Source organism: Halictus rubicundus, chromosome 4, assembly GCF_050948215.1.
Source record: "Halictus rubicundus isolate RS-2024b chromosome 4, iyHalRubi1_principal, whole genome shotgun sequence".
NCBI classification, from domain to species: domain Eukaryota; kingdom Metazoa; phylum Arthropoda; class Insecta; order Hymenoptera; family Halictidae; genus Halictus; species Halictus rubicundus.
The window spans coordinates 7,988,916-8,015,452 of NC_135152.1; the positions used below are offsets into that span (position 1 = coordinate 7,988,916).

Consider the following 26,537-nt stretch of genomic DNA (forward strand, 5'->3'; position numbering starts at 1 on the left):
GCCTGTCAAAATGGCGGATTTCCGATTCTTTATTTTATCGGTATTAAAATTCTATAAATGTTTATGACTAGACACATTTATCCGGGCATATTCCGTGAAAATAATCGTACGATGTCTCGAAAATGCAGTCTTGCTATTTTCAGTTTATAATGCAAATTAGTTACAGCATAAAAACAGCTGTGGTGGTCTGAGTAAAAATTTCAAACAAATTCCTCTTTTTGCTTATTGTGAACCGTGTCGATTAATATATTGGACATTGTGAATTGTATATTGTATGCTAGGATGCTGAAGACATATATCGAATAAAGAAAAAGTTGACTTTCACAATCGCCGGCACAATTAGTCGAGTTGAAGTGGGGACATTTTGCTCAACTATTTCTGAGGGGCGTATATGAGCGAATAAAAACCACCAGTCGGCTAAGGAAATCCAGGACAGTTAAACGAGGCCAAAGAATAATAATTCTCTTCGCTAATCCCACGGATCTAACACTGATACCGCGGACGGTTAAATCGGCGCGATTTCTATGGCCGCCGCTGCACTTGCCCTGGACCGTGCGATACAATTGACGAAACGAAGCGGTCCAAGCTGCGAGCAATTTAATTAGAGTTCACATTTGCTCGGTTACTTTCCAACAGCTGGACTGGGAAGATCAACAGCAATTACGTCGCACCGAAGCCGTCCGAACCGGCGAGGGATCGCGGTTACGTTAACTGTCGCGATTACTATTAAAGTTACCGATGTACGGCAACGATTTTTATGACGTTTAGACTACACCCTAGCTTATAAGATCTAACGTCTCCTTTTCGAGAAAAATGAGTTTGAAGACCTACCGGGTTTGCGAGCCTAGCGTATGCAGGAAGTAGAATAGGTCGGTCATGATCAGACACGTCAGACTATTTTGGAACACTCTGATTCCCGAGAAATTGTCAATATTTGAACTATTATGATTCTACGATGATTTCAAATCTGTGATTGTTTTAGTCAAGTAACAAATTTTTCAGTTTTTACAGACCTTACAATTCCTAAAACATTTGCGACAAAAAAAGCGTCTTTGGTAGACAAAAATTAAAATGAGTGCAGCAATATTTCTGTTCTATTTTTCCTTTTTTTACCGAAATTATCACAGTCCAAATATCGGTAGAATTTCTCGAGGACAGAAAATTTATTGCTCAAATAGTTTTTGGATCCGGCGTGGATGGATTTTACATAGAATTTTACAGTATTGTCGCAGAAGTGTATTGTCTTAATCTCGCGTGTGTAAACCTTGGCGTTGCCAAGTAAAATTTCCGGGAGATCGACTCTCTTAACAATTACTGTAACCGTAACGATCAGTATGCTCGTCCGAAGAATAAGAAGCGGTGCAAACGGGTCTGACGGAAGAGGGGCGGTTGCGGCGGTCGGATTCACCTAATCCTAAGTAAACGGGCGGCCTCCACCTTCTCTCGCAGCTACCTGTCTGATCAAACATTTGTCTTTACTACTCGGTTGATTAAACGCTCGCCGAGTTTATATTGCATTCGAGAACGGCGCCGCCTTCCGGTTCGATCTGGTGCGTGTCGCGGGGGACTTCCGGGGAAAACGTGTCGGATCCGAGGGAAGAAAACTGAAAGACCAGAAACTAGATCGGCGAGATACGATGAACCAGTTGAAACCGGAACGAGACTGTTCGGGGATGGGACAGGACCCTGGAAATAAGTACTAACAAACTGGGAAGAGGAAGCGTTTCCGACGGATGCGCTCTCTCGACACCGTTCAGTGTCGAATATCAACTCCAAGGATTCCCGCAAAATCAAGGTAAACTAAGTTACTAAGTATTTTAGGGGATTTTGAAATCTGAAACTAACTTTGTAGTAAATTCAAGTTTTTATTTCTTAATTTATTATATAATATCCATCATTATCAAGGGCAGTTTGCCACCATTCCTGCAAATTTTCAATCCCCCTCTTATAGAAATCCAGGGTTCCTGAAGCAAAATATGACTGAAGGTGCCTCCTTGCATCTTCTACAGAAGTGAATATTTTATTCCTTAAATAATGCTTCAGAGATCTGAAAAGATGATAGATTTTTTGAAATTATTTACCTCCATATTAGTTTATCTCCAATATCTTCCTTCCATTTATTAACAAGTCAAGAATTATAATCAGTCGATTGTAAAATCATTAACTGTACGTAGTTGTTGTTCAATCAAAGTTTTTCTATTTTCAATCAAAGCATTTTCAGTACATCGCGACTGAATCGTTAAAATTTGTAGTATACTTTTATTTTCAATCGAACGAATTTATATTACAACCTAGTACTTGCTTGAGCGTTTTAATTTTGTTATTTAAAATTAATTTGATATTAATTTTGATATTCTCGAGTCTCCCCTAAAATTTCTCTAATATTGTGTGTTACGGTTTCAAATAACACGCGTAAAATTAATGTGATTTTCTTGAAGCGGTTATTAACAGCACATAAGTCGCGAAAGTATAGCAAAGTCGATTATTTTTACACACTGAACGGAATCGACCATTCCGACCGTAAAAAGTCCCGAATATTGCGACTACCTTTGCTTCGAAAGTCGTACGTTTTCCCGTTGGCCACGTGCACGAACGATTTAGCTTCAGCATTGCGAACACAGACACGAGCTAAGCGACAGTGAGCCACGGGCAGTTCGCGTATGCCGCTCGCATACCGTTAATTTATCACTGTCTTTCGTTGGCCGCGATGTTGCCGGCCTCCGTCGATTTCACGCCGTCCCAGGCTGCTCGTTTCCTTTTGTGAGCTTTATGTCTTTTCGCCTTTTGTCGGGGCTTTCGGTTTAATTCTCTGCTATTTTTTTTTTCTCGATGCGCCATTGTCGGGCGCCGCCTGTATAAACCGAGGCTGATTAATTCCCACCGTCCGCGGCACGATTGACGCGCGAATGCGGGAAAGCTAAAGACACATTGTTTCTCGATAGGAGTCTTTTATTACGCCGGGCGAATTAGTCTTCCTTCGGATCCCCTTTGTTAAATCGGTGATCATCTGCCCCCCCCCCCCTTACCGTTGCCGAACACACCGCGCGAGGATCATTGTTCGGAGTTGTTTGGACGGACTTTGTATCCGACCGATCAATCTCGTACTTTCATTTTATTTCTTTCGTCTCACCTGACACACGACTGAATACCAAGTCACTTAGCACTGATCTACCATCAATGGTGAAATGACTGGTTTATTTTTAATTTTTACGGATGGTACAAAAAATAAGTTGAAAATGTAGAATAAAATTTGTTTGTATGGGACTTCGTTTTCTAGAACCCCGTACAAACAATTTGTTCTCGAAACAAAATTCTATTCGGTTGCTGTAGATTATACAGAGATTAAAGAACGAATAAGCGTAGAATAGATATAAATTTTCTTCCTCTCCTAGGGAATCATGGACAATAAAGAGGAATCGTTGTAGTCACGAATTAAATCTTAGAGGAAAGGGTTAATTATAATCGTCATCCTGCTCAACCAGAGCAGCCCACTTCAGCTCTCCTCAGAGCTTTGACGGCTAATATATTTTTTTCCTCTAGTAATTATGGGAGCCGACCTCATACTTTCAAACAGCAGTCCATTTTCTTTGATCTTCCTTAAATCCACAAGAGTATCTTGCAATGCTTGCGAGAGCACACCGGCGCCGGAAAAATACATCGACCTGCCTCGACGAGGAACAACGTCAACCATGGAATTAATGAAACACCAAATTGATATCTATTTTCCGGGAATATTTCGCTCATTCTGGAATCTCCATAAACTCGAATTTCAACTTCCACAATGTCCAATTCCATGTCGAAAAGTTCGTGGATTTCGGATCAAAGTTAATGGGTAAAAATTACCAAATTATTAAGCTGGTTTGTATTCTCTCTTGAATCTCTTGGAACTCGGGGAAATAATAGGTCGTAACTTTCGCAATTTCCAATTTGAAGTCGAGAAGGCAACTTGCGGGTTCCAAAACAAAATTAAAAGTTTACGCTTCGGAGTAACGAAAAGATAAAAAGGAAAAAATAGAGAGAGAGAGAGAGAGAGAGAGAGAGAGAGAGAGAGAGAGAGAGAGAGAGAGAGAGAGAGAGAACAGAAAGAATAAGAATAAATGGAAAACGCCTGCAGTCTCGCCGGAAGAAGTACGACTCGTCGTGCGGCATTATTTATTCAAAGGAGAAATATATATTCGGGCGCCGCCGCCGCCGCCGTCTGTGCCCGGTGTTTCTAGGCGAAACAAATATTTGCTGCATCGAAGTGGAGTGAAGCTTAAGCGCTGGTTTGTCAGTAGGTATTTACATGCGCCTTTAAGCGCGCGATCGAGATTACTTCCGGCCAAATGCGCTCGTTTACATTCGCGACGTTCTACGCGCGTTCCCGGATAATATCGCTGGGACCCTTATTCTGAAACCGCTGGAAACCATCGAGCGCGGAATCATTTCGCCAGAATCGATCTCCCGGACGCAAATTCTGCCTCCGAATATGCCACGGAGCACTGCCTCGCCTTTGATAAGATTACTCGAACGAGTTTTTCAAAAACTAAATCTCCTTTGAAGCTCGCAAATGTTCTCGGAAAAATGTCGACTCGAAATTGCACTGGCTAAACTTGTTATTTTATACAATGAACCTTTTAACCGAGTGACTTTTCAATTGTCAACGTTATGTTCTACATTAATTTATGCATTAATACAAATGTTAATTTGAATATTAATTTTGGACTACGTAAAATCTTAAAACTAGAACATATGCAATATCACACCGAATTTATTCGTGATATTACCCAGTAGATGATCCTATGTTGAAGACTGATTACATTCAAATGTAATTGGAATTATAATTACGAGACCGTAATTTAGAAGTTTTTCAAAAGATTAATTTTATTTTTTAGCGAATGAGTTATTTGATAAAGGATATAAAAATCTGACTAATGTTTGCTACGTGAAATAAATTGCTTTATGATAATAGATAGTAATGCGAACTTGAAGTAATAAGTATTAAAAAATTTCATCCGTCGATTTTCAATCATCTCTAAATTTTAATCTCTCGTTGGGAATATAGAAGAACATCTTTCAATAAGACATTTTTCGAGCATGAATGGGAAATTGGTTTAAGCTGGATGAGGGTTTTGACTAATATCCTGTAGATTCTATGCGAGGTTAGGGCTATAGAAACTCCGATAGAGCATCGGTTTACGGATTTTCAATAATATGAGACAACAATATTGCGAAGACAGTGATAGTCGAGATTAATTAACCATTTTTACAGTTGCGTTTGCAGAATTTGTTAAAGTTTAAACAAAAATGCAGTTTGATTCTATAACCGGAATCATACATGGCAGACATACAGTAATATATCAACAGTGACAGTAATTGTTCAACCTTTACTTTTGGATGTATTTCTAATTCAGATTTTATAATACGTAAATATAATTTTATGTTGCTGCACGCATAAATTAAAACAAAATGCAGCTCAATAACTGTATTCCTACTAGTTCATAATATTGTATTTATAATACTATTAAAATGCTCAAAATGCTTCATAACAATGATTAAAGTCCTGTATAAGATTTGCATTCTGAGAACTAATGCAATAGAGCCTCCCATATCCGAACTGATAAGGAGACAAAAGTGCTCGGATAACGCAATTTTCGGATGACAGAAAAAAATAAGAAAAAAATAAATGAAAGTAAATGATATGAAATGTCATTTATTTAAAACAAATTCAAGAGACTTTAAATACTATTAGAAATTATAAGGTCTCTCGATTCGAGAGAACTTTGATGGGTGAACGAAAAGAATGCAATTATACATATACAGTTATTTAGGTTGAAAAACGCGGGAGGCTGTGTGATGTTTGACATTTTCATTGTCGGCGTCCAATCTGATAATTTCGCGGAAAGAAGCGATCCTCCGTCGGCTTAGTGACACCGAGAATAACGGCGTCAATGTGTCAACGCGTTCGGGGGGTTGAAGTCTCGTGAAAAATACTCACCGCATTTGCCCTCGAATGCCACAGTGATATTAGCACCCTTCGCGCAGGCCGCTCTGTTTAGCTCGCAGAGAGACGGATAGTCGATCCCATCTGTGCCGCAGACAGCACCCGATCCCTCGTGATCCCCTAAATTCGGGCAGGATTCCAAGCATTCGCAGGAGGCCTCGGTGCCGTCCCTACTTCGTACGCATTGCGAACCGAGGGTGCAGTTCAGCTTCGCGCACGGGTCTTTGATCTCTGTAACAAGAAAAACGATCGCGTCGACGGAATTAATGGTTGCCGAAACAACGGACCCTCTGATCCAGAATAAAAACAAAAAGAAACCAACTTTCAGAAACCGTTGCTTTCGATGTTACAACGGATTTTCTGCTTGTCGATCCGCGGGTCAGTTACACCCGATTTCTCGTATGCTATGTGACAGTCAACAATTTTTCTTTTTTTTTACAGCAAGCTGTTGTCGACAAAATGTTTTCCGACTGAAGTCATATGTATTTCTGCCTTATCTTTTGATACTATAGAGGGACGTATATTTGGAGTCCTGTTGGTGCAGCATAATTATTAAAGTTTGTTCTTTTAGTCAAATTTATAGACAAATTATTGGAAAATTTATAGAAACAATCGGACGCCCATTTGAATTTATATAAAATTTAATTATTACTATTTAATTATATCGAGTTGATTGTGACATTTAAATTGGACATCAATCTAAAAGAACATGCCAAAATCATTTATGGCAGCTACTACATTCAGAATGTATCTGAATATTTAAAAAATTGTACTTTTTTAGACGAGATAAATTTTTATATTTATTTTACAAGGCATTTTTAAATCAATATTAGGCTTTTTTTTTGTATAACATCCGAATCTTCTTACAACGTTTCAATAAAATTAACTCAGTAAAATTTACTTTAGTGTTTTGCACATTTTAAGAGTTCATAAAAAAATATGTACGCTCAAGTTTTGGCATTTGTAAGTTTTCGAATATTTTTAAATGTTGGCAGTATATAGAAGTGGAAAGTTCTGTTTTTGGAAATATTAATATAATATAATAAACGTGTAATGAGCGTAGCCCGGGAATTTTACATGGACAATTCTACTTGTGCGACCAGGAACCGTCCCTATTCCAGTTGTCTGACCGTTGCCGTCCCTATTCCACTTGCGCCACCAGGGGAACCCTTTGTTCTACTTGTCTAAACAGCGAGTGTCCCTCTACTTCACCTCTTTGTATTGCAACCGACCGTATTTCACTTGGCTGATTAGTGACGTCCCTGTTCCACTTGCTTGACCACCGAACATCTCTACGCCACTTGTCAGACTCGACATTATTCTCGCTTTATTGGCGTGACTCAGAATAGTCCCTAATCTACTACTCTACGTCGACTTTCATGTATGTCTATCCGAAGGAGACTTTGCAAATACAATTCGCACTCGATTATTTTTATCGACTCATTTAATTTTCATCCTCTAATCTATAGACTATCCTTGCATAGCGATCACTAAAAACCGTCGGTCTTGACCAATTATTCTAAATCTCAAATACTACATGTCTTCACTAAATCACAGTACGCACACCATAAAGCAACAAGAAACGATCAATTTAGGCAAGGTGGTGTGCGCGCGTAAAGCAGCTATTCAATTTTTTTTTCAACAAAGCTAAAGTTACATTTCCTTCAGTATCGATTTCTCTTGGAATCAGAAAGAAGACGTACTACAGGAGAAATAGAAACAATATTCCATTCTGCGTTTGATAATAATTCAAAGGTAGTAGTTACTACTTTTACAAAAAGTTAGACTATCCAAATATTAAAGTACTTACAGGTACAAAAACTTTACAAGTACATACAATTGAATATCATCTTTTACGAGTAGTAATCGAGCCTCGTGAAATTAATTTTCATACTGGATTTGACTCGGTTTCGCGAGCAGACATCGATCTCGATCCGATCACTAAGCAATACATAGAAGTTACAATTAACGATCGGCCGGATTACGGCTAAAAAAGTGGAGAGATCGCAGAAAAATTCGCAAAGTTCATCGAAACGACAGTTGCGAAATGATGATGATCCGCGAGAGATATACAAAGCGAATCTCGCCGAGGGGTTAAAAATCCTCGCGGCGTAGCCGGGAAGGTTATACGGTGCTCGTCAAGTCTCCCGACAACAATTAACGTCACGCATAGAATTAAACGTCGCGGTGCATGCGGTTGACAATCGGGTCGCCCGGCCAACAAAGGAAACGGCGAAGCAACGAATAAGCAAGGCTCGACGCCCCGGGGACATCGCGATTCCGCGCGTTTCGTCCTGCAAAGGACGAGGGAACGGGAGGAGAACCCGTTTTTGTCCCGCGGCGGGAAACCGATCCCGATTGGCCAGGAGGGATCAAGAGTCGAGGCCTCCCCCGGTCCGGTTGAATCAATAACGTTTTCCCTTTTCATCCGTTTATTTTTTCTTCCTTTTTTCTTTTCGCTCTCTCCGCCATCGCGGTCGTTTCGGCATCAAACGTAATTACAAACCGTAAACACGGGACGCGCCGTAAAGCGGCGTGAAATTAAATCCGCGCGATTCACGATGAATAAAGTATCGTCTACTGGGGATTCAGCCGGCGCGATAAAATACAGTCGCGGCGAGGAGCGCCGTGACCGCGCTCTAGCCGCCATCTCTCCTTTCTTCCACGGTATTTAAACGGATAAAAACCTCCCGCGAATATTCAACGGAGCCTGCTAAGCCGGTGAAAATTTTTAATGGAACTGCCGCGAAGGAATATAGAACGGTAAACCCAATTAAAACGATCTACCCCCGCTGTTCCTCTAGATACGATACTCTTCTCTTCCTCCCTCGTTTTTCCTCTCACTCTTTCCCTCGTTTGGAGCCGAGAGCATTGTATACGTAAAGTCAAGCAGACGCGGTCGCAAACCACCGTCGACTGGGGAATGAAGAATAATATTTGAAATAATTGAGTGTTTTCAGCCGTTGTGCCCTAATAAAAAGAAACTGGATTCTGTCAGGTTTGTGCGAGACGCTATGAGACATGGTTTTCTGTTTCACTACGCAAAATAGCTGAATATTCTTATACGTGAGTAGAACGTGAATTTTAAACATTTACGAATAAAGGCACACCCAATTGCTTAACCCTTTGCACTCGACGCCATTTTAACTCTAAAACGAAACATTTCTTCCGACCTAGAATATTTCCCTTCTATATATATTTTTGCATGCTATACATACGAAAATGGTGCAATTTACTCGTACACTACTGAAATGTTTAGTAATTTATTCAATTCAAACAAATTTAATAATGTAAAAAATATTTTGAATAATGATACAGGAATTTTTAGTGGCGCCTTACAGTCGCCATTCGACTGCTAAGGGTTAATATTGTTAACCCCTTGACCTACAATATCGAGTCATACTCGTGACGAAGATTCTGAACAGATAAATATGTATGTAATTAGTAGACTGGCGATTTTATGTATTTATGACAAAAATGGGTAAGCACAATTCAAAGCAGTGATTAAAAAGATTTACGGACAGCTGCGTATTGGCTTAGCAGCGTTTTAGCTTAATAAAACAATTAAAAGAAGAAGGAAATTCTTATTTCGCTCCTGTGTCTTGTAATCAGTGTAAATATTTTTTATTTTGCATAAAGATCTGCAGTCTAGTAATTAGTTTTTTTTTAACCGAAATAAAATTCTATTCTGGCTAATGCACAGTTGTTAATGCACAGCCATTGAAGAACATATAGTTATACAATATATACAAATTTTCTATTTTTCTTTTAGGAAATTACGAATTACAGAAAAGTTCTAGTCACTGAAACCGTAAAGTAAATCGTAATGCAAGGGGTTGTACACCGTGAATACCTAGGTAACTGATGGTACAACCAAAGAGGAGGCGATTTTACATAAAAAAAAAGTCGAAAATGTAGACGGTCGTGTGCTTAGCATTTGTTTCGCCGAATTTTCAAACTCGATTTTCTCGAAACCAGAGTCTCATGGAAACAAATCATTATTCGACAATTTTCGACTTATTTTTTTTTCTGTAGAATCACCCTCTTTTCAGTTGTATCGCCAGTTATCGATCACTCTTCTCCAAGGCGAAGAAAATAAGAGGGCAGGTTTTCGCCATCGATTCTCAGGTTTTTTTGCATGTTTTTTCGGGGGCGAATCGTATCACGCAAGATTGATCTGTGAACGAGAACGAACTCTGCACAAGCAGTAATAATCAACGAAACAAATGTAACGCGAAAAAGTGGTTGTTGATAATCCCGTACAGCTTCTGCGAGTTCGAAATAAAATTGTTTTGAGAAAATGGCGATTGCATATAAGACACAGCTTCCCCCGAGGCGAGGAAAATAAGAGTGCAGGTTTTCGCAACGAGAGCACGGTTTCTTTATCATGTTTCTTATTTCGCGGGCAAATCGCGGCGCGGTAGATTGATCTGAAAATGAATTTTGCATATATTTCACGCGTCCGCGGGCCCTCAAGATGGAGCCTCGCGGTTTTCTTTCGCTTTTTGGTTCACGGAACGTTCGTTACGCGTTCCCACGGATACAAATCAAGTCTCGTTGACCGAGAATAGAATATGAAGGGGCTGAGACGTCGTCATCGTCGTCGTCGTTCTCCTCGTTATTCGCGCTCAAGTACCTTTTGGGAAAACGTAGCAGCACTGGGATATCGTCGAGCAGGCGCACAGTATCAGAAGAGCTTTCCCTATCATTGTTCGCGGCTTCTTCCGGGCGCACCCTTCTGCAAATCAAACCAACCAGCATTCATCCAACCTCTGGCCCCGTCGCAGCCTTCGTGCAATTACTCGCTGCATTTCATCAAGCTCCTTCTTCTCGCCTTTCAACGGCAGGGACAATGGAATGCACGCGCGCGGACACGTGGCCTCCGATTGCTTTCACCGTCTCGGACGAATGAAACCGAGGGAAACCTTATTGACATCGTCCGTGGAAGTTATGAGCCCTCTTCTCCGCGAATTGCTCGGAATGCAATGCTCTCTCCCTCTGCCCCTTCACATGCTTTCTCCGATTCGGCTTCATTTTTGCGAAACAATGCCCGGCCCACTCGTCCGCGATCCGATCTTGACGGAAAGCACTTTGCGCGGAGAACTGTGTCCGATTGATCGAAGCAATCGATTCGCGATCTCTTTGATGTGTAATTGGGAAAACGTCTTTCTCAAACGAATTCAAACGGATACGTTCAGTGGATAATGTTTTGGAAAAATTCAGTTTTGTATGAACCACATTTCTATTTGGTTGTCCGGAAAGTTCGTGCCGTTTTTCTGTAGGTGGCATTAGGATAGGTCTGAATACGTCAGAATGATTGGAAACAAATGGTATGTGCACATAGTCTAAAAATGTGATCTTCCAGGCATTTTTAGAAAAAAGTTTGATTAGGATGCATTAATTATTGTTATTTTTATACGCTCTTAAATATGGAAGGAAACAGAGCGAATTATAGGCATTTGATGCTTTTTTCTTCCAAAAGCTGACATTATACCCTCAGATTTTCATCTCTTTAGGTCAATACAAAATCCCCATAATGACAAAAACCTTAACTCTTTGGTCGACATAAAAAATCATATTTAAAAGTTTTTCGCCGAAAAACGCAAGTTGCGCAGAAGATGGAGAACGATTATGGAACAAAATGGCACTTATAATAGTTCAATAAATGTATACCGAAATTTAAATGTACTGCGTTTGAGTTTCCCTTAAAAATCGGCACGGACTTTCCGGACAACCCAATATTTAACGTTGCAAATGTTGCATTCTGTGGTTCGATTTATAAAAACTGGCAGCGTTTAGCAGTTTGTTAATTTTGCAAAGGGCTGCGAGAAGTTACAAACAGAATAAAAAATTTTTGGAAAGAGGAATTTGAGGGCGTGCGTTACGCGCTTGATATCCAGTGTCCCTTCCATTGTACTAAATCCTCACAAAATGTCACACCATTCGGTTTTTCGAAAATGATTCGACAAATATGCTACACAAATAACATTAAAAAATACTAATCAATCAAATATTAATGAAAGACCAAGAAAATAATAATTAATTCAACTACTGATTTCACATGCTGTAAATGATATTTTTTATCGAATTTAATACTGAAATTTGCTAGTGTAGAATTTGAATACAGGAATGAACGCAATGAATTAATTAAACCGAGAAGGTAACAAGTATAGTGATCGGTTAACTGTTCGAGATAATAAAAAACAAGCGTTCGAACAAAATAAATTATACAGAGCAGACGTTCCGCTCGCTCGTTAACTTTCGGACAGACAAGCATTAGCGCAGTCACTGAATCATTCATTCTCGCGATCGCCACATTAAGCATTCTCCATTTTCGAGTAATAAACTATTGCGCATAATTCAGATGTACGAGCACCATTCCCTTCCTGTTCACATGTGATGAATTTTTGTTATAAGGAATTCGGCAACGCTAATTTAGGCAATTAAAATCCGCAGTATAGCGATCGTCAGTTAGTGAAAACAATTGTTTTCGCAGCAGCCCAATAATACGGTTTAAATGTAAAATCTGACACTTTGGAATTAAATTGCAAGGCAAGGGGTTAGTAATAAGGGTGAACACCCTTATACCATTCGATATGTTCTCTAATTAGCGATAAATCACGATTATTTGAAGGAGATTCATCTCGAGGGTAAATACGCAGCAGTTTGCTCCGGTTCTGTCTTCGAGGAGCCATCGGCAGTAGTACAGGTAAACGTTAGCACCGGCGCGACGTCGAAAGCCAACAGCAGTTCAGCCGGATGATGGATCGCAGCCTGGTTTGCATTCAATAACTCCGGTCTGCCGGTGTATTTTCGATTTGGCATTCACCGCAACCCGATTATCATCGTTAACGCATTTAATTCGCCAGCCACTCGTTGTCGCGCCATCCCGATCGATGCATTATTAATTATCGGCATGACAAACGCAATTAGCGGTCGGTTATCTCGCGTTGGGCGACGCCAGTCGATTTGTCCCCGCTTTCCCTCTCCCTCCCCTACCTCCCCTCCTCCGCCCACCTCTCCTACCGAACGCGTAATTTTCCTAATGGAACGAATTTTCCTAATGTAACGCGACCGGACCTAATGAATCGGCATGACGGGGACTCGCCGCACAGCGGCCGGATGTTTCGGGCTGATTCGGTAACTGCAGCCGCCAGAATTCCACGGAGAATGCGTTTCCGGAACCGGATGGAAACTCCTGGCCCGTTCTGAGGATATTGAAAACGTTTCGCTTGGTCACCGCCGCTTCCTTCTTGGCTTTGTTTCGGGAAACGACGGGCCAAAATCACCACCGTGCCGCCACCTCGGCGGAAATATCCTATATCCCAAATTTCGCACGAGTATGCGGACTCTAATATTATTTTTAAACACGTTCGCCGCAGTACCACCCATATAGTTGTGGCGGAATTATTTCCCCATATTTAGCAACGAATTTTTACGCTAATATATTCATTCTACCGAATTTCGTTCAGATTTGCGACATGCGAGGAGGAATTTTATGATATTTAGATGAACGTCGTTCTTTAAACATTGAAATTTTAAGCGTGCTTTTTGAACGTCTGTATCTCCGTTTGCACATATTTGTACGTGACTAATTAACGAGGAGGACTGAAATGAAAATATTTTCGCTCAGTAAAGCTCGCCTGCTTTACTAACGTTACCAATTCTTTGGTAATATTTGGTATATCTTTCGCAGAATATTTAACATTAAACCTACCACGGTCAAAATGACCGGTTTCATATTTCACAATTATTGAAACTATAAAAATTCATTTATGGAAAACAGTAGAATAAATTTCTTCGTCCAAGTATTTATTAATAAGGTAATATTTACCAGATACTGTTAATGCTTGGTAGGTTTAGTGTTAAGATAATAATTCTATTGAAATAATGTTTATTGAAATAACGTTTATTCTTGCTGCACGATTGCCGACAAGAAATTTTTATTTCCGCCAGGAGCCAGGAGCAAATAAAGCGAGCTCCCTTCGGTATTTTAATGAAATGCTTCTGCCGTGAACTGATTTTACTAAGATCAAATAAGGAGCGTACCATTAACCTGGAAATTCAAAATTCTGGCAGTCTCTGGCAAGGGTAAATATAAATGAAGACGGTTCGCTAATTTTCGCGTAATTATGCGAACCCTTTGAATCCTGAAATTCAGTTACCGACCCTCTGGAATAAATTGAAAACACCGTTGTGGAATAATTTACTGTAAATGGAAAATATGTAGGTCGAGAGCGTTGGACGGAGGTGAACCGTGCCGTAATTATCTGGCCTGAAATGTCAGAAACGTGTGTAACGAAACCTATTTTCCGGCTCATAATCGATTGTCAAAACGAAAATAAAATCCGGAGCGTGTCCCGAATGGACGAAATCCTGTTTTTCCGCGAGCACCGGAACGGTAAAACGACAGACGCTAGACTATAATAACCTAACTTGACCTGTTAACCATTAACCGTTTCGTAAGTTATCGAAAATTGACATCTTCGAATAGGACTACTTGACCTACAATAACCTAACCATTTTCGATCGCGTAAGTTATCGCAAATTGACATCTCCGAATAGGAATACCTCCTAATGGAAAGTTTTCGTTCATCCGGTTCGTTCATTTGCCTATCGGAAGGGATTAGCATTCCCTGTGAAACGGTCCCCGTCTTTATTCGACGGGCGAAATAACATCGGATATCAGTTAGTCGCACGCGGAACGTAATCGAAAAGCCAGCTTAATCGAGCTCGCGGGCCAATCTTGCGCGAACGTTGCGTGTTCCGTGCTCGCAGAAAATTGAATGATCGAATCAAACGTCGAAAAGTATCGCTAAGAGGATCGAAACTGGACCGACTCGTTACAGTAACAACGGACCGACTCTGAACGAGATCGCGGGCTAAATATTCGTTCCGTAGATTTAACGAAACTCGGAATTCACAGGCGATTGAACGGCCGACTCAGACGAGAAAGAATATGTTGCTTCGATAAAAGGAGAACAAACCTTGTCGACTCTCTACGAAGCCGTTTAACTTTGAAGTCACGCTTTCTTCCCATCCTTTGTTTGCGTCTTTCGAGTCTTATTCTACCGCAACGCAGTTGTTCTACCAGCTCTTTGTAACCGAGGAATTTGTTCAGCGCAATTTGCAATTAGCAAAAGTGGCTGTTTTACGATTACAAAAATGTTAGGGGGACCCACAAATAATTAAGTATTTTGAAATCTAAAACAAACTTTGTAGTAAATTCAAGTTTTCATTTCATAATTTATTAGATAGTTTGCCATCTTTCCTGCAAATTTTCGATCCCCCCCCCCCCTTATAGAAATCCAGGGTTCGTGAAGCAAAATGTGACTCAAGGTGCCTCCTTGCATCTTCTATAGAAGTGAATGTTTTATTTCTTAAATAATGCTCCAGAGGTCTGAAAAGATGATAGTCTGAGGGTGCAACATCCGGTGAGTACGGGGGTTGCGGTAAAACTTCCCATTGCAATTCTTTGATTTTTTCCTGAGTGAGTTTCGCTGTATGGAGCCGGCCATTGTCAATTTGCAGTATTACACCTTTTCTGTGGACTAAAGATACCCTCTTTTTCAATAGTTCTGAATACAGACATTGTAATTGCTGACAATACAACTCAGCAGTAACTCTTTCTCCAGGTTCCAACAACTCAAAGTGAATTATGCCACGACAGTCCCACCAAATACACAGTAACACCTTTCTAAGTGATAAGCTAGGTTTAGGCGTTGATGTCAGAAAAAGCCATTGCTTGGAACGCTTTATGTTATCACAAAGAATCCATTTTTCATCTCCGGTAACGATTCTGCTAAGAAATGGATCTCTACGAAATCTGGATAGCAATGAAGTGCAAATTGATCGACGAATATTCTTGTTGGTCTCGGATAATTGATGTGGTACCCATATTCGTTGCCTATATGCCTTTCCCATTTCGTGTAGGTGTCTTTGTATAGTTGACCATGTGGACCCAAGGCTTCTCGATAATTCTTGTATACTTAATTTTGGATCAGCTTCCACTAGAGATTTTAGGGTGTCATTATCAAATTCAGCTGGTCTTCCACTTCGCGGCCTGTCAGAGAGATCATAATCACCAGCAGCAAACCTTCTGAACGAACGTTGACACTTGGCGACCTTCAATACATCTCCATAAACATCGCAAATTTCCCTTGTTGTTACCGTTGCATTAAATCCCGCATGAAAATGAAAAAGTATGCAATGACGAATATGATCCTCGGACGGTACGGACGCCGCCATTTTATTACAGGGTTGTAAAAAAGAAATGATACTTTTTAGAATATTTTGAACACAGGCTGATTTACCGAAAACTGTAAAAGAATACGTGTCTCCTGTTCAACGATCGGTACAGAACTAAAGGCAAAACAAATTCTTTGCAAATAATTGCTTACTTATGGCTCATGTAGCGTCATTTCGGTCAGAAAATCCGGCGAACGAAGAACAAACCTGGATCGCGTTTTACTCCGGAAGCGAAGCAGACCAGATTTCCGGGAAGGGAACTGGGTCGCGGCTCGTGATTCGTCGGCGCGCGATAGAACTCCCGACAGCCGATACAAATGTCATCCACCGGAAGTCGATCTTTTTCATTTCGGCGGGGAGTCGTCAACCGATCGCGGCCGCTATTAATCAATCGTGCCCGATAGCGAGTCGTTAATCTCGCCGCGCATAGACGTTCCGGGGGTCGGCCGTAAATTTGCGTGGCTCGATAGATACGGCGGGCCTAAACGGGGAACCGAAGACGCCAGAAAACAAATTATTCCCGCAAACGGGCTAGAAACGCGGATCGGACTCCGTTCGGATCGGCGTAAATGAGATCGGAGGAGAGAATCCGACTATCGTGATTAACGGAGGGAGTTTCGGTTGTCGGTCGGACGTTTCCATGCCTGTAAGCTGATACGGGTTGTTCGAACAGCGAAAATTGAGCGCAGCGTGCGCGCCTGCGCTCACTCGCTCGCCTTCACCAAAGGCATCAGATTGAATTCGGGATTGGGCCGGTTGCGTGAAAGGATCGAAGGGACGACGGGCTCCGACGTGGTCTTGATAAGGCGCTGTGAAATTATGTGAACGCGTTCTCTGGCCGCCTCCTATTTTCCTGTAGCCGACGCGAGCTGCGATAATGCAATTTCACTACGAGGATTCGACCAGCGAACAACCAGGCGATTCAAGAATTCATTAACGAAAATCGTTCAGAATTCCTGCGTTCGATCTGCCTGGATACACTCAGCGCACAAAGTATTCGTACACACTTTAAAAACGAATTACTTAAAATTAGACCATACCGTAACGCGCAAATCATTTCTTTAAAAATTGCTATTTGTCGCAATTCGCAAAAAAGAAAGTAAAGCCCAAAGTTTGAAAGTTTTCTATCCGTGTGTATAATGAAAATTCGGAAAACCCTAAATTAAAAAATTTTTACATCTCACTCTGGATAATTAAACGCTGTTTAATAAACAGTGATGACGCAAGAGACAAAATTCAAGTAGTGTTGAAATTTCCAGATTAACGAATTTAACTCGTGAGCCGCTTCGATCGTCAATGGTACTTATTCAAATGCTTAAAACCTAAACGTAGACATACAACATGGCCACCCCTACGGTGTTCTACCACTCACAGTAAGAATAATATTAGTAGAGCTGTACGAAGTAGAATCGACGTCCGCAGCGCGTAGGGTTCGGGAGAAAAGATAAATGTGCGGTCTTCTCAGCCCTCGTTCCCGTGCATGGACTATAGAATGATTCTTCAGTCAAGGCAAATAGCTTATCACGGTAACTAATGTTTTTCTGAGACGTTGTACTAACAACTTCAGCAACTGCACTTTTTGTTCCCTTATTTTCGCTTGATGAACGATTCAAACTTTTCTGCGAGATAATATAGAATGTGTTTGCAATTGTACGTTCTGGTTATAAAGTTAAAAATAAAAATGTTCTCAATCGATCGTGAGAAATTAGATAGCAATGTACTTCTTCTTTCGACAGTGTCAATATGTTGAAAATAATTTAACAACGTCCTTAAATTCTTCTAATCTCTTTACAGTTTTTTTCTGTTTGTCTGTCTATTCTGTCTGTCTATTCATCGAGTTGTACGGACATTTTATGGACCATTGTGATATTGTAAAAGGGTGCTGAACTTCACCTTGGCAACCCAGAAATTTTTAACTTTTTGATATATAATCCCGTACATCTTGTCGAGAAAATGCCAAAATTCGAAGTTTCAAGGCGAGGAATTCTAATAATTACTAACAAAAAGGCAAAGTCTCGACAACTTGATACAATATCTTAATACCGTCAACTGCTGGGTTTCAAAGAGAGTAAAATAATTTTTAATTTAAAGAAGGAATAAGGGAAAGGATTAAAGGGAAGGATTAAAGTAAAAGGATATCGCGGGGTTGATCCGTCGTTGGCCGAACTTACCAACAGCCCTCACATTAATTACCAACAGGGCTCCATTAGTCGCAGTTAGCCTCCTCAAAAAAAAAAGAGTGAGCAGCCCGTACGCATCAACCGCACGCGTAAACGTAGATTAATGGATGGCTCCGTTTCGAGCCGTCAGGTTGTTAGATAAGGTGGGCCAAGTAGAGAAGGGTCGAATTCTTCTCCTCTAAACGATTGCTCGTCGTGATTCACTCGCAGAGTCCACTTCTCCATTTCCGTGTCGGATAATACTCGACCGGTTCTCAAACTTTGCCTAATGAGGCTCACTCGGCAAGGGCAGACTATGCGGTTCTCCCCTCGATCCCATTATTCCCCACTCTCAGGCCCTCATCCCCATCACCTTCCTGACCGTTATCTGCCGATATGTTCTAACCCGTAGTGGCCCACGTACGCTTCAATAATACCTCGCTAATTGGCAACCATTAGACATAAGCTGGAACTTTCGGTATCGATCGACATCGCCTTAATCATTCGCCGATTCGCAAAACGACGCATAACCTGGAACCGTGGCACCTGTAGCGATGCACGACGTCCGCTTTTATTAACGAACGTTAGATATGATTAGATTCACATTATAAATATTAGACTGGTTTTAAAGGAATAGCTATCTTTGATTTTTTTCATTTTTCTATGATTATTTGTATTAGTGAAACAATTAATGGCAAGGGAACGCGTTTATGTATTAGTTTGTTTTATAATAAACTCCTGTACATTCGTCGCGCTAAAAGCTCGTTCATTTTCTACCTTTGAATATCGTAAGATCGTTAATTTCTTTCTGTTTGTGCTGTAAAATGTATTTCTTTAAACTGTAGAATTATAAATGGCACACAATTTGTCGATTTGAAATGTAAAGTGTACTCTGGTGAAGTATCATCCTAGTATCTTTTGTACAACTATTTCTCACGAATGTGTAATGTCCTAAAAATGAGCTCCACTCATGACTCAATAAATGTGCCTAATCAAATTCACTCTTGAATGCTCTTCTAACAATGTTTCTCAAATTGAATTTGTCGTTAACCAGTCACAGTTTTATTCTCTTATAGCTTCCACTGAAGGAGTTATCATTTTTAGAAACAAGAGACGCCATTTTTACTGAACTTCGAAACAAGGAAATATGGTATATCCGGTATTATAGTTTGTTTTTACAATGACACTAAACGCGCCATCGCCAGTGAAAGCACTGGTACTATCAAATTCCATTTTCCCGATTCCATGCGACTCTTCATTGAGAAAGATTTCGTTAAAATTTGAAAAAATGCTCGTCCCCGGTGCATTTAATACGGGATGAATAACGACGCTGATAACGGTATATTTACGCAGATTCATACCTTTGCGGACTAATTTAAAAAAGGCTAGAATGGAACTGAAATTCCCTTTTTCTACCAAAGCACTTTTATTCGGGCGAAATGCTTATTAACAGACTGCGGATCTTTATGCAAATGCCCATTTTCATAGATTATTCCTTAACGACCGGTATGCGAGAAAAAATTTATCGCGCAGCGGCAAAAGGGATTATTAACGTAAAAAAGAAGGGGGAAAAAAAATAAAATACGAAGCACAATGGCACATTGTTCAAGCTTTTGATTCATTACGTCTAACACGTTCGCTTGCGCCGTAAATACGCAAATTTCTTAGCTCGCCTAAACCTTTGTTAGCGTGTCTACACTTTTATTCTTCTGCGTTTCAAAGTTCATATTCACACTAAATAACGTAGACATTTTTTCTTTACTAACTGCAATTATTATACTGAGAATCGTTGTGCACTCGTAGAATTCAATTAAACATTGACTCTGCTCAGACTCTCTAAAGTCTATAAGTCTAGCAGTAAAGATTCTGCAACTATTATTTATAGAATACAAAAATTTTCGAAAAAGGTGCACACAATAAAAATGTGAATTGGTGTAAAGGAATTGAAGTTGTCGACTCGGTCGCGAGAAAATAGTAGTCCTACACGATCTATGTCACAGGACTGACCCGAGGATTGGGCTTAGATCAAGACTTTACCGTACATTACAAATAGCCCCTCGAAGGCAAATACATTTTTCCTCTTTGTATCACTTTCTTCTAGAATTTTCTTAAACCATGTTCCTTAAGAATTTAGTATTCGCCGAATAAGCCGTCTGGTTCGATTTTCGTGGCTCCAGATTTTTCTATAAAAATGCGAGTTCGTGGAGTGTCGCTTGTCTGTCGAATCGAATAAATGAAACACGGAGCGAAGAATGGATAATAATAGTGGGAAGAGTCTGCCGGGAATTGGACGGGCACATTAATATTCACCTAATCTAAAGAGAGAAATGTTTGCAGCAGGTTTCGCCTCAATTACGAGAACGGTTCGGTGTACACCGACGAAATCTGCAAGCATTAACCGGATAAATTATTTGCGCGTCCCGGTAATAAACGTATCGCGGATGGAACGGGGCACAAAACGGGGCGCGAGATGCCATCGACAGTTGACAGACGTTTCGACGAGCATTAACGAAGAACCGGCCGTCAGTATAGGAGTAATGCGGTGCTCGCCTATAATAAATTATCCGTGAGCGGTAAGCGGTGGACTGCGACGGTCAGGTGCACCGGCAAAAACCAGCAAAATGGATTATTAATTACGATATCACGTCGACGCGCCCCCTCCGTCGAAGGGATGGAACGAGAGGGCCGCGTTTCGGGGAGGGTGGAACTTTCATGGGCTTCTTCTCCAGGCTGGAAAACCTGCTCAGATTAAATTAGACCCTTTTGATAGTGTTCTTGCGGTGTGTTGGATTTTTAACTATTCTGTCTTTTAACACTAAACCTACCGAGCCCTAAAAGTAACTAATACATGTTGTCTTATAAAAACGACGAGATTGAATTTATTTGGATTTTGTGCGGTTCGTAGTATAACACATGTTCTACTAAATATATTCATTTAATTATTTCCACGAAATCATCTTTATAATTTCAGTAATTGTAAAATGAAAAATCTGGAATCGGTCATTTTGACCGGCGGTGGTAGGATTAGAATCTTCACATGTAGAATCATCCCCTGCCCGGTGATACCACCCGTTCACCCTGTACAATAGTCTTGGTATAATATTAGGTCGTTGCATGTGAAATCACCGATTTCAGGGTGGAAATTTTATCAAGTGTTTCAGTCAAGAAACACTATTGTAATCTACAGGTTTATTATACAAGGTGGTCCAGTACGTATTAGCATATCATTATCTCGGCTAATGTTTCAGATGACAGTCCACACATTCGAGTATGCTATTTTACACGGCAGAATACAAATTCACCAATGTCAATTCGGTGCTCATTTTTTACCTTTTAATATCGTAATTTCTTAGGCAAAATACTAAATAAAGTAGAAATTCTATTTCGTTCTCTGTGTAATATACTCTGTTTTATTCTTGTTTTTTATTTTTAATATTTTAATTTTCTGTTTGTGTTTGTATTTTAAATGCTATTTTACTGTTTCAGTTATATTTTGTTTTCTTCTTTTTGCAAAAGTTGCTTAATACAGTTCTTCAAGACAACATGAATCTCGAATAACAACATTTTTATGAAAGTTCTATTGAAAAGTACAATAAAAAATTTCGGCTCCTAATAATAGGCCTGATAAAAGATTATTTGTCCACGTTATGTTGGCCTAAAATGAATCGTCCAGAATATCAATTGCAATTTCAAAATTTTACAAGTTATACTGGGAAGAACAACAATCCGGCCAATCGAATAATCTTGGGAACAAGCTGAACTCGGTGTACACAGACGAAGCTTGTCATTGGACGACGCTGGATCACAAGCCTGAAAAATCTATCCAATTGCTTGTGTTACCAGTTGAGCGAACACAGCTCGCAATTATCAGGTTTGAAAATTCGAGCGATGTCGTGAATGGGGGAGCGGGGAAGGACAGAAAAAAATAATGGTTTTTGTCAAAGAACGAGGAGGAAAAAAGGGGACGAAGAAAAGCCGCTGATGTTACAAGAGTCTAGTAATTAAGCCTCGCGATAATTGCGCTTTTAATACCTCTTCCTCCGGCCCCCGGTCGACCCCCAATCCCCCCACCCCATCCCCCTTCGTCCGCCCTTCTCCTGGCAGCCCTTCCTTCCCTGTAACACAGTTAGGATCAGCCCCGGCGAGACTAAAAGGGAACAAAGTCCATTGTTTCTGTCGAGCGAGGTGAGAATTGATTAGTGATTTGATCCGTTAATGACTCCGGAATGGAGACCGGGATTTATCGATCGATCCGTGAAAATGTTGGATCCGCATGACGTACTTGTGCCTAATAAAGGGAAATTGGACCCGGTAGATCGACGAGGGGCTGGGAAATGTCATAGAGAATCATGGCTTAATTGGCGCGGACGTATCGGGCTGTTTTTAGGAAGATCGTTCTCCGCCCTGGTTCTCCCGACTACGTTATAGCACCAACAAAAAGCTTATAGCACGCCAAAATTTTTGGAAAAATATTTCTACAGTTTCATTAATTATAGAAAGAAATTAGAAACAACGGTTTAACTGTGCCTCAGGAGACCAGAAATTTTTACCTTTTTCTTATGTAATCCTGTAAATTTCAGTGATTCTAGTGATCACCTAGGATTGAAATATGGGTTTCCGGTATTTTCTCGCCAAAATCTGTAGAATTGCATAAAAAAAAGTTACAAATTTCTGGTTTCCTCGGGTGAAGTTTAACCGAAACAGGTATTCTGACTCGTCTGGTAGTTCTAACCTCATTCGTTTCAATCATTAGTCTTCCATATATAATTCTATGGATTGCAGAAATTAAAAGAAAAAGACGTTGAAACTGTCGACGTAATAATATAAATTCACAGTAAGAATAGCAGTTCAGAAATCATGTTTCTTGTTCGCACGAAACTTCCGGATCGCTGCTTCGTTGAAACAGCGACGGTATCGTTAATTCGCATTATGCTAGATCACGGAGTCTATTTAAAAATGATTGAGATTATTCGAGATCCAGTGAAACAGAATGAAATTATTCCGCGAGTCGTTGCTCTTCGTCGGCATTCAAATGAGCGCGGTAATATCGGCGAAAAAGTGGATTTTAAATTCATCTGTTTGGGCTTTAACGCACGAACGAAATTATTCCTCGGACGAGAGCCGCGCACGCTAATTGAAGAATGCCCGTGGAAAACCGGGACCGTCCCGTTTCCATGGCATTTTTCGACGGCCACGTGGATCAGGGAAATTTGTTTACGTCGACTAATGAAAAAACCGGATTGTTTCGAAACATCTGTATTACCATGACCATAAATTCGGTCCGCGCGCCGACACGCTCTGTTCCAATGGATGTCCATTAACCGTACAGTGACATTCGGTATTTTTTTTTTTTTGTTATGAACATGCAACGTATCGGCAAGCAAAAAAATGAACGCAAATTAATATGTCCTTCGAAATTGCTCACTGATACCGGAAACGAATTACCTAGTGCCATTAGTATCGTTTATATACAGTCGACTCTCCTATAAAGCGATTAATTCGTGTTCTAAATCAAATCGAATCGAAGGCAATTTGATAAAAATCAAATCGCAATTTTTCCTCCACGTACAGTGATTTCTCTATATATGTCGCCGAGGCCTGGGTGATAAACGTCGCGGAATTATCCCCACCACGAGAGGCCTAACACGGCTAGGACGATATACGGCTCGTCTCCTGCACGATATACGACGCTGGCAAGACCCGTGTTGTTGACATATATCGAGAATTCACTATACCGTGTTAGAGGAGGGTTTGCTGTATATGGTTAAACAATAAACAAATAGTGTACGGTGAACGTCCTAACAACTTATTAGAAATACGAATTTTGCAGCTTGCACGATTTATAAAAAGAAATATTTATAATATGTGAGTCCTAACTTTGCTCATGGACTCAGTACACAGAGATAAGGAAGAAAGTTCATATACAAGCGAGCATCAAATATTTACTCGACTTTATCTCAATAATAAAAACACACATTTCTGGTTATGCTATTGGAAACTCCTATATTGTACAATCAAAGCACCCTATTACCCAGTTACACCGTCAGAAGTACCCACATATATTCACTGCCCTGATCACTATAGCCACTTATACGACATCGAAGCATTTTGTTGCTGCGATTCGAGTCCCAGTGGTCTGATAATTTCCACGAAGCATCGTAAGAATCAAAACTATATTAAAACACCCTGGAGAAACTGTTTTTGCTGTGTTACCGGTTTTCTCAGTTTACGCACTGTCATTAGACCTTATATTCCATTCCACTATACTGTTTTTAATCATAACTGTTTTTTAACTGATATACTGCTTCGAGAGACTTGAATTTGACTATTATTTATTTAAGAAATAACCTGAATTCTGTGTCTTTTTCAGTCTGTCTCAATTAGCTTTGTGAAAAGACGTACAGTGACTCTTTACTTTGTTAATATTTGAGTATACTACTTGAATTCTTTTGAGAAGTTAGAACAATTGGTTTGCTACATAACGTGAAAAAAATGTTTGATTAAAATTACAATTGGTCGAAATTGCAGAGAAAGTACTAACAGTTGTATTTTGCAACTTTTTTATGCGGGCTTATATTAAAAATTTTATAAGTACGTTTTGTACATCTGTATCAATTACACATATGCTGAATATTTCATCTAAATCAGTCAACGTTGCACTGAGTTACAAACGTTTCACGATGAAAACTAAAGGGTGAAAGTCGCAGAATTTTGGCCTTGTCAGGGAATTTCGCCCTTACGTGATCATTTTGAAACATCTGTAGCTCACTGCAACGTTGACCGATTTTGATGAGATTCTCAGAATATGTATCATTCGTACAGATCTACAAATCGTACTTTCTAAATTTTCGATGTAAGTCCACGTAAAAAAAGTTGCGAAATACAACTTTTACTATTTTCTGTGCAATTTCGACCAATTGCAATTTTAATCAAACATTTCTCCCACGTTATGTAGCGATCCAATTGTTCTAACTTCTCCAAAAAATTTAAGTAGTATATTGACAAAGTTATGCGACTTTTAAGAGCGTCCGAATATTAGTGGGAGTCACTGTAGTTTTAACCCTTAGCACTCGAATGATGCCTGTAAGGCACCTTTAAAGATTGCTGTATCATTATTCAAAATATTTTTTACATTACTTTTGTTTGTATTTAATACATTACTAAACATTGCATTATTGCACGAGTAAATTGTGCCATTTTTGTATGTATAACATGACAAAAAATATATAGAAGGGAAATATTCTAGGTCGGAAGAAATGCTTCGTTTTGGAGTTAAAATAGCTTCGAGTGCAAAGAATTAACCGGGTTTCGTGTCGCGAAAATGTCTGAACTAATTCCACCTATTTTACGAGAAGCGGCCCGTTGTGGCGGCGTAGAAGAAATTCCGCGGGACGATGTTTCGCGATAATATCGGGCGGTGCGTCGAAAAGAGCAGAGATATTCGATGTTGGAGCTCGGTTCGTCAGCCGGTCGGAGGCGTAACGACATAACAACGAGGATCGATCGGCCTTGTCGGCCTATGGGGAAAGGCTGGGGGCTCTGGGTCGCTCGTTTTCCCGCTTTTCACGCGGCAAATTATACGCCGTGGCTCCCGCCGTTAAATATTTCGACGAAGTCGGCGCGGAGCGGCTGGAAAACGCTCGGGGGTAAATGAAGACGCGCGCGGAATAAATCGATAGCTTTTAAGTCCACGGCTCGAGACACGCTTCCCCTCCGGGTGACTGTTTGTTTCGCCGTAGATGAGACACCGGCTCGCAAATACGCGGATAAGCGGGGCCGCGCGCGCGGAAGCTCTCGCTCGAGAGGGCTTTGCATTTATTTCAGAAATTAATTTCTGCCCCGTGAAACGGGCCGGGATTCTGGTTGCCCATCAACCATCGCGGCGAGACCGCGTGTAATGATCGACGATCGACGTTGCCGGCCATTAACAAGAAAACAATCGAGCACCGATCCTCCAGTTCCATTAACCCATTTGCATCATAAGGAAATATGAAAAGAAGGCCTTTATCACCAATATTTTTTTTAAATTATATTTAAGTACAAAAATGACTACAAATAAAAGAATTTCATATTTCAGCGTTATAAGAAAAAATCAGAATTATTACCTTCATCTCCAACAACACCCTCCATTTCTATTTTTTAGTTAA

General features: G+C 40.3%; 1 protein-coding gene across 1 annotated transcript in view; it reads right to left on the minus strand.

The window, feature by feature from the left end:
- Positions 1-26,537, minus strand: part of LOC143353351 (agrin) — a 602,368-nt gene that overhangs the window by 62,673 nt on the left and 513,158 nt on the right. Inside the window, exon 6 of the mRNA XM_076786600.1 lies at positions 5,978-6,214. Within this exon, the coding sequence (XP_076642715.1) occupies positions 5,978-6,214 (237 nt within the window). The remainder of the gene's footprint in view (positions 1-5,977; positions 6,215-26,537) is intronic.